This window comes from Symphodus melops (assembly GCF_947650265.1).
Source record: "Symphodus melops genome assembly, chromosome: 11".
Taxonomy (NCBI): Eukaryota; Metazoa; Chordata; class Actinopteri; order Labriformes; family Labridae; genus Symphodus; species Symphodus melops.
The window spans coordinates 22342513-22358120 of NC_136701.1; the positions used below are offsets into that span (position 1 = coordinate 22342513).

Below are 15608 nucleotides of genomic sequence, written 5' to 3' on the forward strand. Positions count from 1 at the left end.
ACGATCAAATGGACAGTTTTAGAAACCGAACTGAAGTGGAACGTTTGGCAGAATAAAGTGTCGGAGCTGAAGGCCATATTTGCTAAAAAAACTTGAAGGAATAGTTTGACATATCTGTGAAATACAGCTTTAGGCAGTAGTTTTCCTTGAGTCTCTAATGTAGCATTTAACTTTGGATAATAGATTTATCTCTTCTACCTGCTTAGACTTCATATAGATGTAATCTTTAGTTTTTGTACAGATTAAATGACTTGGGCAGTTAAAAACCCTAACTAGTTTGCAGGGTGAAATAAATAGATTTTATAACATACTTTTGATTGTGACATTTATCTGTCTAATCCAAGATCTCAAAACAATATTAAATGATGGTTCAAGTTTCTGAAAAAAATCTCACAATTCTCATCAAAAATATGACGTTTATTAACAAAGATCAAGTTGGAATGATGTCATGAAACGTTTGGTCGTTCAATATTTAATGAAAACCACTTGAGGTGTATTTTAAAATGAAGTAATGGATTCTCGTGAGCTCTCTGTGGCTTCAAGAGAAAACGTTTCCGTTCTGCAGAGTCGTGATAAATAGAACATGTTTGTGTTTCAGGAAGCGTCGAGCGCTGACGTCCCGGGTCAGACTCGGCACAGCTTCAGAGGGAAGTTCTCAGTGATCAGATGATCGTCATGAAGCACGATGACGATGTTGACTTCAAACTCTGGAGAGAAAAAAAGGAAAAACATGACAAGTTAACAGCTGTGTTTCTTGCAGGCTTTGATTTTCAAACATTGTTTTTAGATTAGAACGAATGCAGAAGATAAAAGGGAATCAGCTAAAGTAGGTCTGACCAAAAGCACCTTAATCTGACAAGTGGCTCTAAACCTCACTGATGTTATTTATTGCATTCAAATGCTTGAAAATAGAGTAAATACTGTTTTTTAAAGATTTTCCACGAGAGGTCAAACTAAAGGAAAACTACAAGAACGCCCACGTATATGAGGAGTACACGGAGCAGATTTACTGACCGACTTTAAAGTTGGTGGTCTCCAGAGTGGGGCAGGTGAAGAGTCGGGGAAACACCATGTAGATGGGGATAGCGAGGCTGTGGCAGACATCTCCTTCAGCTATCTGGATGTTCTGGATCTCTGTGGCATCTCTGGCGTAACCTTCGGCACAACCTGAACACAGAAGGCCTTTTTTTTAAGACTCTGCCCAGACGACACAAAGACTTTCATTAACCATCCGACAGCAAGCACTCACCACAGGTCTCCACTCGCACAAGCTGCAGTTCAATACTCTTGATGGGAACGTCCGAGTTCTCCACCACCACCTCTCCGGTCAGCGGCTGGCTGATCACACAGTTGGTGGCGTCTAAATTTCCTCGGATCAGAAACTTTGGCAGCGCGCTCCTCTGAAGACACCGAGCGATGTCATGTCAGATGTTGTTTTCGACACTAAAAACAAAAGGAGCTGATAAAGTGGAGTGTTTCTCACCTCGCGGATGTTCTGCAGGGTGTCTGGAGTGATGGTGAAGTTCACTGGTGTGGGGACGACTTTAGCTTTCTGCGGCTGAAAATCAAGACAACACAAAAAGAAACATCTCAGAGTTCATCAGTCAGGTTTGAGAAAACAACTTCAAACTGTTTTATTTACATTATAACAGTTCTATAAACCAGATCAGTCCGCCTCACCTGACAGTGGACGATGAACTCACAGTTCCTGCTCAGGTCTTTGGCCAGCAGGGAGCGCTTCATGTCACAGCGGAGAGTGTACTAAAGAGAAGACAAACAGGATGCTTTACTGACAGGAAACTGTCCAACGTGTACTTTGAGATTAAGTTTCTCTTTTTTCTTCTGCAGCACGTCCGGGTGAGCTGTCGTGAGAACGCAGCAGGATATTCTCTGGAGAATTCACCTCCAGCCAAACGGAGGGAGGAGTGACGTTTACGTCCTGTGACTGCTGCAGGCGACCTCTACGATCTCCATTCACGCATTTAAACAGTACGTTCTTCTCATCTCTTCTTTAGACATCGTCATTCTGTACATACACACAGCGTTTATATAAAACGGCAAATATTGTCATTAAAGCATCGTGTGGCGGACTCTGTTGATTTGTCCGCTACTTACGCATTGTTTTCGTCTTCCTGACGTAGAAGTGAAAGTATCTGGATATGTGAATGTGATAATGACTGATAATAAATCCCCTTCAGATTATCTCTGACAGGTGTCATCTTCTGAATAATGAGTTAAGAGAGTCAAACGTGAGCAGAGAGAAATGACCCTCCCATTATTTACATCATAAACGTCTGTGTGACCATTTCTCACCTGAATGTTGACAAAGACCCCGTGGTAGGTCTCATACAGCATCTTGTTCCCCTTCGTGTTCAAAGGGAACTCAAAGGGGATCTCAGTTTTGCCTCCTGGGACTTTTCCTGCCTTGGCCACCTCGATGTTACTGCTGATCAGCTGGATGGGCTGCAACATGAGGGCAGAGAGGTCAGATCATGATGCTCCATGCTCGAGTGTGGGAAAGGTTGTGGACCAGTGGACTGAGGCCGCTCGCCGCCTTCCTTTCATCTCTGCTTCTGTTGATTCGTAGCGGTCTAATTCATGTGAAGAACTTTTGAACTGCTCACCAGCTGACGTCAAACATTTGTTAATTATTTCCTCAAAAACTTATTAATATGTTATTAATAAGTCGTAAACGGTTTGGGCTAAAGTCCATCATTTCTATCAGAGGGTGATGTCTTTAAAGAAAGTCATTTAGTTCAGAATGAAGTCAAATGTCACAGACGAGAAGCTCCAAAGAGATGAACTCGCTCTGTAAATCTCTCTGTATAATTCATCTCCCTCCTCTGTGAGGATCAAAGAGGTTGAAGCTTTTCATTAGGAAGGCAGACCATCCGATGGTTTACCTCCTGATGATGTCTGAAGTGAAAGTGTAGTTCACCTTGACAGAGTTGTAGAAAGCCTCAAAGACGCCGACACTCTTGGAGCTGAGCTGCAGGTTGACCAGTCCCTCCATGCTCAGAGAGATGCCGTGGTGCTGCAGGGCCTCCTTACACACCAGCAGGATGACTCCAGCCACCACTTCCTAAACATAAAACAACACTGCCGAGGTCACCACATTAATATATTTATCTCTGTTAATGGAACAGATTCAGTGTTAACCTATTTCTATGCCCCAGTTTAACAGCATGAAAACAGGAGCTCTGGTAGAAGTCAAAGCTTTATTACCACATTATTTTATAAATGAAAAAAAGCAGCACTGGTATTATAATCTGTGGGATAAAAGCATCACTTAAATAAATAAAAAAAATGCAGCATACTACTGATTATTGTCTATCAATGGTGTAATGGTGTACATGAGTAATCACAGTCCAGATTTTGAAAGGGTAGCAGATTTTGTCGTAACACCTCCCTGATCAGCTGCTGGTCATGTGTACAGAGGACGACGGCTCCTTCTTTGTTGGTGACTTTTAATGTATTTAGCATTAAACCCTCCTTTAAGTGAAATGTACATTTATGACAAACAGAGGGGTAAAATAAAGAGCAGCTTGTTGGCTGTATTTAACGTACTCACCCCTTCATGGTAAACTTTGTTGGCTCTTTTCAGTCGTATATCCAACGTGACGCTCATCTCTGCTCAGAAAACATTCAACAGACACTTCAAGAACGGAGGCGTATTATAAACAAGAAATGCCAAGAGGTGTTTTTTTTTTAAATCTTAAACTACTTCTCCTTGGTGTCTGTGTTTCCGCTCGGCTTCCGTACTTCAATAATAATACGACTTCCGGATGGTTTTCAAGTGGCAGTTTGTCCCTTCAAAGTAAGAGCCTTGATTGATGTAAAACATTTTGAGTCCTGCGCTATACAGTCTCTGCTCCTGCCTCAGTCCACTGAAAGAGGTAAAATGTTGAAGCTTTTATAATATTATTATTTTTTTATTATTATTATTATAGACTGTAAATGTTCAGCTTTCAGCCCAGTGATGTACCTAATTTCCCTTTTACCCAATTTCCCTTCGGGGATCAATAAAGTAAATCTTCTTCTTCTTGTGGAGAAGTGTTAGAGCAGGCGATTGTTAAATTGTACATCAGAGTAAAATAAAGAAGGACACGATTTTTGTCAGAAAACTTTAGTTACAGATGCACAGGACAGCAAAGGGATAAATTGCCCGTCTTTATCAGCACCAGTTGTTGGATTGAGAGATTGTTTGGAGCAGATACAGTCAATACCAGCTCGAGCTGCTGACTGTTCCTCAGTGTTGTCACAACAAAAGCTAAACTTAAACCGACAACTGAGCTGGTTGCTGTTGGCTGAACCTGTTTTGTCCTTCAAAATGCTCGACCCCTTTCAGTTCTCTCTTCTTTAACCTGTTAATCCTTTTCATGCTGAATGGTAAGTGGAGATTGTTCCAGTATACACTGGGAGACGTTTATTTTTTGCAAAACAACTGAACAGATTTCTTTAACAAATAAAGAAACATTTATTTACAAAAACTACAAACAAATACACTTCACTAACTTTATAAATCTACATCATAAAGCCCCATAGTCAGTGATTTATCACACCATCAGAACTCATCTGTTATAAACACAACATGGAAAAGCTTCGGTTCAAAACATCATATCATAAACATTCTGATTGATTTTAATAAAAGGAAGTAAAATACATATTCAGTGACATAACAGAATCATCAGCAACAAGTAGACACTAACGTTCCTCTGAATTACTTTGAATGAATGCTTTTAATCTGAAGGGATCCATTTAGTCTGAAAATATGTAATAAATTAAAAAACAACCCCTCTGCAAACTGTTTAATTTCTAATGTTATTTATATATTTTTTTATAGTAAAGAAATTAATGTATAAAATGTGTAAAATGGTGATAACCATGGCTGTGACTTTACACAGTCATGGTTTCTCAGCAGGTAGCACGCAGGTCCAGTCCTCACAGTCACATCAGCAGTCGTAATGAAACGTGTGTCCTTTATTTTTTGTTGTAGTCCTCCTCCAGTTTGAGCTTCTCTGTGTTGTTGCTGAGAAAGGCTGGGTCGTTGCTCACTTGAACCTTGTCGAAGAAGTTAAAGTCTGCCACGTAACGGCCTCCTGTGGTGCTGAACAGAGCCGGCTTGAACTCATAACCCCAGAGGATCTCCTGCGGGACGTAGGAAGTGCGGCTCTGACACGTGGCGGCGGTGGACTCCATGGTGGCGTTGAGGGTCACAAGGAGCTCAAAATCCCGAGTGTGAAGGTTTTCCGCGTTCAGCCCTGCCAGCGGGCTGTGCTCGTCCAGGACGTGGTAGAAAGTGAGAGGGAGGATGAGAAAGGGGCATTCGCTACTGGAGTCCATGTTGAAGTCCACGGAGCTCTGGTGGACCTGGGTCTTCTCGCCCTCCTCGGTCACATTGGAGTGGAGGAGCTTTCCTGTCAGCTGACACTGGATCAGAAGACTCTTCCTCATGTTAGCCACCCTCACCATCAGGCACAGCTTCCCCTGTTGTCTGCAGATCACCGCCAACTGGCTGAACTTGATGGTCTCTGCTCGTTTCTTGGGTCGAGCCAGTTTGGCCAGAAAGGCTCCAGTGACGAAGATCTCAGCCAGGCCGGTGATGACGAGCTGAGCCACCAGAGTGAAGATAGCCAGCGGGCATTCCTCTGATATATAACGATAACCGTAGCCGATGGTGGTCTGTGATTCCAGAGAAAACAGGAAGGCCCCAGTGAGGCTCGCCACGTTCTGTAAGCAAGGCGTGTGGTTGGAGCTCAAACCCGCCTCAAAGTCTCCGTTGCCCATGCTGATGAAGTAAAAGATGACCCCGAAGATGAACCAAGTCATGACGAAGGTGGAGGCGAACAGAGTGAGCTTGTAGCGCCACTTCATGTCCACCACGGTGGTCCAGATGTCGTGCAGGTACAGCTTCACCATGCCCTCCACGTTGTCAATGCGCACGTTGTTGTGGCCATCTTTGGACACGATCCTTCTCTGGACCTCTGTCTTCCTGGTGGCCATGTTGATCCGCCTCAAATGAAAGAGTGAAACACGCCTGAGGTTTCAGAATGGCGAGACTGGAGAGACACACACATCGACACATCAGCATATATCAATGAACACTAATCACACTGTCAGTCATGTCCTTTACTCACATACATCTAAACGTATATTCTTATACAATACAAAGGATCCTTTAAAGGACTAATGTTTACTCATGCTGTGCTAAAGATTAGATTAGATTTATGTTGATTGAGGTAAATGCAGAAAAACCTTTGAATAACATTCAGTGCTTTTACCAGTATTATTATTTTTACTCTTGATAATCCACAGACCAAATTATGAACATTTTCAGAGGAACTTCTTCACGCACTCACAAAAAGAATCCTTGTTGGTAATAATCAATACGAGCACAAGTCCGACTCCTGGTAGTGCAGCGATACAAAAGGACCAGGAAGAGGTGGAAATGACTTTGGCCTGTTTCTGCGTTCTTCAGTTTGACAAAGACGAATGCCATAAAGACGCTAGGGTTAGGGTTAGGGTTAGACAAGACTAGTGTTAACACAAGTTTACAGGCAGAGAGAAACCTCTAGAATCAGATGTTTAAAATCATTGTAGTAAAAAGATCTAAAATCAAAGTAAAATATGTTTTCTCTGTCTGTCAGTTACATAAATAGAAGAAGTAAAAGATCTTAAATGGGACACTTATTTTATGTCTATTCATGTCTGTGCTCAGTTTGCCATTAAACCTTGTAGTTGATCATGATTTGTTCTCTCAAGGTGAGAAAAGCAGAGCAAAGAAATGAACCCAAGAATACAGATTTGCACATTGAAATAATCTACAAAAAACAGCTGACTATAGGTGTCTAAATAACAAACTGGTCCTACCTGAAAACAAAGACAAAGTTGAAAGTTAACCTTGAAGTAAACCATTAAGGAACTCTGACCTTCCAATCATGATCATACACTAATTATAAATCTGTGTTTTTTACTCACTTCTCGCTGAGCTGTCTCGTCGAATAGTCTCAGGTGTTTCCACAAACAGTGTGTAAGGTGAAGCTGCTGGGGCACATCCAGTGTCTTCTTTCTCCTTTTGTCACAGCTTGTGAACGCTGAACTTTGGCACAGTCGGATTCAGGGTCGAGCAGAAACGAGAGAGAACGTCCTGAATTTCCCCCTGGGAGTAATAAAGTGTTTCTGATCCTGAAAGGCCGAGCTGTAAACTCTGATCTGCATGTGGGTCGGCTTTTATCCCTCAGGTGAGGTGAGGGGGGGGGACACCTGAAGTTTGTTGTGCTCCATTTAAGGTTGTTGTTGCTTAACACACACACCCTCATTTACTGCCTCTATGATTGTTCTCTGAAGGACATCATGGGGACGCTTTTTGTGTCGGTAAACATCAACATGGCGTGATAAATTCCTGGTTAGCTTGTGTGGATAAATTGTAGCTGAAATTTAAGTCAATTTTCTGAAGATAACTAGGCAGGAAGCAGATGACAGTAAAAGAGTTGTTTGAATATCTAACATTTCATTTCTTAAAGGAAAACAAACTAATAAAGTTAATAAAATGAATAATAAAGTTTCTTTTCATCTCGACCAAAAGCTGTTCAGTTTTATGACCTTGAATCACACTCCTCAGCTTTGTTATTAACTTTATTGTTATTACCTGCATTCCTGAAAGCTCTCTCTCTCTGTGTGTGTGTGTGTAGATATGACTCATCAAATGATTTCTTAAAGGATATAAACTGTACTTCACACATTATTCTGTTTCCAGAGAGAGAGAGAGGAGAGAGAGAGAGAGAGAGAGAGAGAGAGAGAGAGAGAGAGAGAGAGAGAGAGAGAGAGAGAGAGAGAGAGAGAGAGAGAGAGAGAGAGAGAGAGAGAGAGAGAGAGAGAGAGAGAGAGAGAGAGAGACTCATTTTCTCCAGAGATTCAGCCCGCTTTAAAAATACCTGACAGAGAATGAATGGGATTAGTTACTTCTGATGGTCTCTGAGTGTGTAGGTGCGATCTGAGGTGTGAAAGAGCTTTAAACAGTCAGGAGTCCATACTCCATGACACGCTTCATTATCTGCACACTCTCAGTTTTAGTTTGGTAATTTCTTTGCGTGACGTCATGGCGGTTTACAAAGATAAACGCCTCTAGCCCCATCTAGTGGAAAAACACATAATGAAATGCTCCTTTGAAGGCAGCATTATTACCTCTTCGAGTAGAACTTTAAGAACTCTCTTTTTCCAGCTCCAAAGATCAAGATCATAAAAAAATACTCTGCAATAATTCAAAATCCTGCAGTCAAAAATCAGTACTGAAGTAAAGCCACAGGATGAAGTATAGTATATAAAAGTACTGAAATGCACCACGGCCCATGTAAGAGTGTTTATATAAGAAACCCTGAACAAAGTGAATACTTTAATTCTGTTTTTAAATAAAAATAAATATAGTGAGAAGTTCAGACTTATCCTTTGGATTGTATCAGTCAGGTAAAACTGGTCAAGGTGAAGTGTGTCAAAGTTGAATTAAATACAACATATCAAACTGTAAATAAAACCAGCCGACAACAAATGACAAACATGTTTTTTTATTTACCAACCAACATGATGAGGTTACCTCTCAGTGTGTTTTGGGAGAGTACAGTTTTTAATAAGTGTTGTAACACTGTCGCACAGTAAAGCTCACACTTCAGTACAGAGAGCCTTAGTTTGCATTTCTACGCAGCTTCCACGTTTTTCTTTTTATATTTATGATTTATAGTAAATGGTGTCGCACGAATTGTTGACGAGAAAAGTGACAGACACAAGAGTTGAATAAAGACGCTCACATACTGCTCGATTCAACGCCTCCGCCGCACAGCTGTCCAATCACAGTGTGAAGTCTGTGTGAAAATCAGAGCTCGTTTCAGAAAAGTTACACAAACGGTCGAACACAGACACGAAGACGCAGGCCGTCCCGAAGCTGCGACACAGCGTCCATCAGAGTCGCTCCTTAGTGGAGCAGAAAGTTTTGATTGATGCTTAAAGGAAATCAGGGTTCAAAATGTTTGGAGAAACAAACAAAAAGACGTAGAGCGCCCCCTACTGACTGACTGCAGTGCATGTCATAAACCCGCCTCCTCTGAGTGTGATTCTGCCTCCATTATTACATTCAGAATGATTATCAGCTCCACATACACACAGTCAGATATGCACACACAGCGCTGCTCTCCCCCATCCCGTCTCACCTGTGTTACCACCTCCAGAGGCAGCACAGACGGGGATCACGAACATGTGAGCAGGTGTGACAGGAGTCAAAGTATAAAGTGAGAATAAAAATCAAACACGTGTTTCTTAGACCAGCATCCGGTCCTGATCGTCATCATCACACTGACTGATGAAGTCTTTCTGAGAGATTCAGTTTTCGACATGATGAGAAAAACGAGAGGCCGTCGCATCATGATTGACAGCTCTGCGGCGTTCTTCATGATGATCTCTGTACTTCATCAGACAGGATGCATGCGCACGTCCCGACTCCGAAACGACATCATCAGCGTCACACTTCATCGCCCATTCGCAGGGTCAACGATGGAGACGTGACGTTCATATTTACGTACACTCAAATGCTTGGACCATAAATACAGAAACCCGTTCATTAAAGCCGCACACTTGTCATGGACCTAAGTGTGGATCAAGGCCAGACCCAGATGAGAAAAAGGTCTGAAGAGTTCTGTTGGTCACCAGCTGGTCTCGGTCCTCATAAGACCCAGTCCAGGATCCTGAAGGTTCACGCTCACTGTGGTGGAGGGTTAGCAGTGCTGGCCTTCAGGATCCCTCGCAGCACCTTGTAGTTGTTGAGTGGCTGGTTCTCTTTGGGGGGGTAACAGGGGCCCCGATCTGTCGCGTACGAGTAAGGAAACCGCAGCACCCAAAGGCCGTCGGACGGTAACACGAGATCGGTCTGCTCTGGGTGGAAAAGCGGGCAGGGGGGAGGACCAGGCTGGACCTGAAAACAAACAAAGAACAAAGTTATGAGCAGAAAAAGAGTTTGCCTTCAAAATAAGAGGCTTCCTGAGTAGCATCTGGAGGGATCAACACATCGAGCATTATATAAGAACACTTACACAAGCGAGCTCTCAGAATCAAGAAAATGTGAGAACTCGTAAAGGCAGCGTCGCTCTCTCTACACAAACAAGTTTCTTTACCTGCGCCAACATCTCCGTCACCTCAGCTGGACGAGCGTTTCCCTGAATACCTACAATTTATCGCTGCCAAGAAATGGATGGATAGATACTGAATTCACTGTTCTTAGTTTGTAGATTTGTCTCTTTTAGCTCTGGAGCTTCTGCAGCATCACTCACAGTGTTTTCTCTCTCAACGCTCCCGTTAGGAGATCGAAGCGCCTCCTGCTTCCAAAATATAATGTCAGAAAAATCACATTTTAAGTGTTTCAGATCAGACCAAGACATGTCCGCACCACACAAGAGGCAGACAAGAGAGGCTCCTGTAACCAAACACCTTCTCTTAACAGGTGTTGTGTCGTTTGATTTAGGAACTGGAGGTGATGAAATCCTCCGATTCTTATTTTATGTTGATACACTTTTTTTTTTTTTAAGTATTTGACAGCGTGGTGAATCTGCCCGGAAAACCTGCCCAGTCAAAGAAGATCCATTTGATCAACTTCATTAGACCGACACGTTGGACTTGTGGCCTTCATGACCCTGATGATGACGGTATGATGATCCCAACTTTTATTGAACATGTTGTGAGCGTCAGATTGAAATTGAGCGTCTGTTTTTTGGGCTTTTTTACAGATTAATATTATGTTTCAGTCTTTTTGTGAATGATCCCATTCTGTTTTTATTTACATTTTGTACAGCGTCACAACTTTTTAGGAAATGGTATAAAAATCTTTTAGATAACCTCTGAACCTCTATCTGTCGGTTCCCTGAACAAACAGACTCATTCCTGTTTAAATGATGGGATGCGCATTTCTCTGCTTGACTTTTTTTTTTTTTTTTACTGCTTTTCATTCCTGTAATGTTTGTTTGTTGTTCTGACTGTTTTGTTTATGTTAACTTGTTTACCTGTGGGTTGAGAGTGACCTCCAGCGGGGCGTCAGGCACCACGATATAAAGGCGGGCGAGCTGGGCAAAGTGTGCTTTCAGACCGCGTCCCTGTGATGGTGAGGGGACGTACAGCGGCATGTCCGTGTTTAACACCCTGGTGGCGGGGTCTTTGGTTCCCCCTGGTCCCAGAACCTTTACTATCTTATCAGGGCCGCAGCTGATGAAGCGCCTCCCCCTGCTGTCCTCGTACTCAAACCCAACGTAGACCCGGGCCGTGTCGTCCCTCCTGCGACTCCTGCCGAGCCCCCCAGTGCTTCCTCGCTTCCCCACCACGGTCTTGTTCGGAGCCGGCCATGAGGAGGTGCTCCCGTCCAAGGACTCCGTCAGTCCTGTGTCCTCCTCCGACCGAGAGCGGATCACCAAGTCCCACGGCAAGAGGAATGAAGATCCAGGGAGGAAGCCGGGGTGCTCCAGACCCGTGTGGCAGTTGTAGGACTTGGCTGGACCCAGTTTGAGCAGAGACCAGCTGGAGAACTTGGGCAGCAGGCCTTTGGGGCAGCCGGAGTGCATCATGCCCGGGAGGTACTCCACAGTGGAGGGCTGGCGGTCCACCAGACTCGGCCTCTTCTGCTGGACTTGGGCTTCGGCTCCATCCCCGTCCCCGTACGGCCCCAGGCTGTCGGTGGACTGGCCCAGACTGAGGGCCAGGCTGAGGCTGGGGTCTCCGGGTGTGTGGCTCTGGGCGGTGCTCGGCTCCTTCAGCTTCTCTGTCTCAGCAGACCCCGACGCCTCGCTTGGGATTCTCTGAGCCTGGTTGGAGGCTGGAGCCGGATCCGGAGTGCTCGGCTGGAACACGGGGAACTCGATCCGCTCCAGCTTCCCGCAGCATTTCTCATCCAGGATCTAAAGAGCGTGACAGAAAAAAAAATAGGGATAAGAAAGAAATACATGCGATTAAAGCGGCTGATAAAAATATCTATGTAACAAAGATGACAACGTGAAAAAGGTTACACCTTCTGATAAACCAAGAAACAAGCACTAAACCCCAACGATCACACCGACCTGCTACACGACCGCCACATAACCACAAAGGTTCCTTGTTACTGCTGTTGTTTCTTTTACAAGTTCTTTAGCCCAAACATCTTGAAGTCTTTATGAACTCAAGATGACTGTGATCACAACTCGTACAACGAGGCAAGGAATTTCAATTTAGGCGTGATCACCCCACACGCCCCTGTGACACATTCTTTCAGAAGCTGTGATTGGTTGATCCAGAGGAGAGAAAACAGAACGTTCTCTGTGTTTTTTTGTTGTTGTTGTTTTGTTGTTTTTGTTTTTTTTGTTTTTGTTTTTTTTAAATCGAGGCCCCTCGGAGGAGAGATGAATCCTGACCTGGTAGAAGTCATAGTTGGCCGCCTGCACGTCAAACGGATCCTCTCGAGGAGCCTGTTTCCTGCCACAGTTGCAGGAGCTGGTGGAGCGCCCCCTGCTGTTGTGGTTCAGGATGGGAGGGTTGCGATCCATATCAGGCTTTTCTCCTGAAGAGATAAAGGTGAGATTAAACGTGTTACTGATGTCACCCTTACTTCTCTCAAACACAAATATCCAAACAGAAATATGCACATAAATTTAACTTTTACAAGTGAACACTGAAACTCTCAACTTTAACAAATACGAGATAACGGTGAACGAGACCTTGCTGAGGCAGCAGGTGGAACTTGTGGACGCAGTGTTGGTCTGTCAGACTTCGCTCCTCACACAGCTGGTGTCCGTTGCTCCAGAACTTGTAGCAGTCTTCGTGAAGCTGCAGTGCGTATCGCTGGAACGCCACGCCGCGGGCATGCTGGCTGTACACCCGCAGCGCCTGTGCCAGCTGATTTTTGTGCACCGTGGTGGTGTAGTTGTGGGGCAGGTTGGACTGGTACGTGCTGTGAGCCAGAGGCAGAGCTTTCTGACATCTGTTTTCAGAGAACTTTGTGTCTGCATCCAGAAAACCCTCCAAAACCTTCAACTGGCTTTGAACCTTCGTAGCTAACTCGGCTATTTCTTCTTCTGTGTTTTTGATCAGGACTTGGTGGAGTCTGCCGGCGACCTGGACCCACTTGGAGTACGTCGGCAGTTCAAAATGTGAAGGCTGCGGGTTTCGGCCGACACTGTCGTCGAAGCCTTTCTTGGTCAGGACCAGCTCTACGTGCTGCCAGAGGAATTCCTTCAAGCTGCAGTCCACCAACTGGCCGCCCATCAAGCTGCTGTTTGAGTCACAACCAAAGCTAGGCTGCCGAGCCGAACGCCGCATCTGCTGGTACCGCCTCGGCCCCGACACCACCGGGGCCGGCTCTTGCTCACCCAAGATGCAGTTGGAGCGTAGCTGACTGATCAAGGTGCCCACGGGGTCCTCATCCATGGCGGGGATTACGTACACGAACGCCTGGTTGGCGGGGACGGTGAACAAACAGTTGCTGCTCTGGTTGGTCAGGACTCGGCTTTTACGGAAGATGCGATAAATTTGGTCCTCCAGTGCGTGCTGCAGCCGCCTCCTGGGAGAGTGCTTCTTAGGTTTGTCCAGATTTCCTCCAGAGTCCGAGCCATTGGAGACCTTTGGGAGGAAAAGGCAAGATAAACATAAGATGAGTTTATGTGAACTTTTCTGGACTATTCTGTGACTGCAAGGCTTTATCCAATACCCAAGGTGCATTCATGAAAGTAAAAAGCCTTTAAAACGGAGCATTTTTCTCTGTGTGGTTAGACTTAAACAGACCACGAACAAAGGACTGGATGGATTTATTTCAAATGTTGTGGGTTGATAAACACTCCACTACCTAAATACATTTTCAAAAACACTGTGAAAGTGGATTTTTCACAATATGGCCCCTTTAAATGAGGCGTAAATGATGATGGGGTCCCTGGGTGGGGTTACTGCCTGTGAATCACCTCTATGTACCACTAAGTAAAACAAAAGTGTATAAAAAGTGTGGACCTTGAGGGTGCCGTTCATCTGGAAGACGAAGAGCAGGCGTGGAGGACAGGGTCTACAGTTCACCTTCCACTCCTTGGACACCGGGCAGTCTTTGATGGCAGCCCGGATCAGAGGCAGCACCTTCTGTCGCAGGGCATCCAGGGCCCTGAAGAGCCGGTCGTAAGTCACGTCGAAGCTCTGGTTGGGGTTGACGAGTAGGAGGACGTGGCACACGGAGAACATGTAGAGCAGGTGGAGGCAGTGCTGCCGGTCCAGACCTTTCCAGAAGTCGTGCGCGTCGGAGTGGACCGCCGCGGCGCTCAGAGCCCGGCAGGCCCGCAGCAGCTCCCGGCTGTCGTACACGGAGGAGAGCAGCAGGTACAGCACCCGGCTCTCCTGCTGGTACAGAGCCTGGATGTGTCCGCCCTCCTCCTCCGTCCCCCCGCTGAACAGAGAGAAGATGTGTTTGTCTGCCAGGTTGTTGATGAGAGACTCCTTCATCGGTCCGGGCTGCATGGTGCTCTTACCGAAGATACCGACCACACACAGGCCGTCCTCCCGGTAAGCAGCGTCCTCTGGGAAGTCCGTCTGGAGCAGAGTGCCCATGCTGACGGGGAGATCCATGTTCGCTTCCTTCATGCTGAACTCATGGGGAATAAAAACAGCGATGCACACATTTCCGGTTGTGTTTCCCGGTCCGTGAGCTAAAACGTCCGACTCGAAACATGAGTCCTTTCGGTTCCTCCAGTTCTTTCCTCCCCTTTTTCATTTCCACATTCAAAATACACAAATTACATTATAATATCAATTATTAGGAGTCTACTTCCAAACACTTTCTTGTGCATGCTTTTTTCTATTTTCTTGATTTTTTTTTTGCCACTGTGTGCTATTATGTACATTTTTTATAATGTAACCTTTGTCCAGGAAAAGTCTCATTGAGGTTAAAAACCTCTTCTTCAAGGGAGTCCTGCAGAAGTGACAAATATTTACATATTTTAAGTTACTTATTCTCTTCCCATGATTTGTTTATTTTTATTTGGAAACCTTTGTAACTGAATGTGCTCTATAAAATAGTTTTTATTTAGGCGAGGCTTACTTACTTACTGTAGTGGAGGAAAAAACTGTAAAATGTATACAAGAAAAAGTAAAAAACAACATATGTGACATATAATGTCATTACAGCTATGCAATTAAAAAGGCCAAATCATTTTAATGCACAGAACGTAAAGTTTGAGCTTAAACAAAATTAGGCTTTAATTTTATCAGCTATAAATAGGAAAATAAGAACGACAAATTTCATCATAGGTGGAGCAACACATGGGCGAAAGTCTTGCTTTTAAAATATTGGATTAAATATTCTTAGACTTTTTGCATTTTAACTTTTTTTCAGGGAAATGAAGGGATAGTCAACGAGTGAGAGCGAGAGAACAAGCAGCAAAACTACATTTTGCACAAGCAAACTAGAACTACAAACTAAAATGAATGATGGCTTTCAAAGGGATATGTGCTGTGTAGCTGTGGGTTGCCCTGTGCGATACCAACCAGACTCTGTATGCTTGGGAAGCAGTGCATGTGTAATATTTGTGTGTGAAGGTATAAAGGTTCAAGGCAAGTTTGTGACCAGGGCGTGT

General features: G+C 44.5%; 3 protein-coding genes across 4 annotated transcripts; all 3 read right to left on the reverse strand.

Annotated features, from left to right (window-relative positions):
• Nucleotides 1–402: 402 nt before the first annotated feature.
• Nucleotides 403–3784, reverse strand: vps26c (VPS26 endosomal protein sorting factor C). The gene is made up of 8 exons (XM_079355618.1): nt 3572–3784; nt 2939–3082; nt 2314–2463; nt 1681–1761; nt 1484–1558; nt 1250–1400; nt 1015–1167; nt 403–707 (listed from the first exon to the last, which is right to left on the reverse strand). The coding sequence occupies exons 1-8, from the start codon at nt 3626–3628 to the stop codon at nt 625–627; spliced, it is 894 nt and encodes a 297-aa protein (XP_079211744.1). The 5' UTR covers nt 3629–3784; the 3' UTR covers nt 403–624.
• Nucleotides 3785–4110: 326 nt separating this feature from the next.
• On the reverse strand, nt 4111–7429 carry kcnj15 (potassium inwardly rectifying channel subfamily J member 15). 2 transcript variants are annotated; one of them, XM_079355918.1, is made up of 3 exons: nt 6979–7429; nt 4592–6059; nt 4111–4524 (listed from the first exon to the last, which is right to left on the reverse strand). In XM_079355918.1, the coding sequence occupies exon 2, from the start codon at nt 6001–6003 to the stop codon at nt 4981–4983; it is 1023 nt and encodes a 340-aa protein (XP_079212044.1). In that variant the 5' UTR covers nt 6004–6059; nt 6979–7429; the 3' UTR covers nt 4111–4524; nt 4592–4980. The 2 variants fall into 2 exon arrangements, with proteins under 2 accessions (XP_079212044.1, XP_079212043.1); XM_079355917.1 differs by lacking the exon at nt 6979–7429 and having other exon boundaries at nt 4592–6191.
• A 1116-nt stretch (nt 7430–8545) lies between these two features.
• smg8 (SMG8 nonsense mediated mRNA decay factor) lies at nt 8546–14693 on the reverse strand. Its single transcript, XM_079355087.1, has 5 exons — nt 13999–14693; nt 12717–13617; nt 12414–12559; nt 11040–11924; nt 8546–9958 (listed from the first exon to the last, which is right to left on the reverse strand). The coding sequence occupies exons 1-5, from the start codon at nt 14614–14616 to the stop codon at nt 9746–9748; spliced, it is 2763 nt and encodes a 920-aa protein (XP_079211213.1). The 5' UTR covers nt 14617–14693; the 3' UTR covers nt 8546–9745.
• Between the last annotated feature and the right edge of the window lie 915 nt (nt 14694–15608).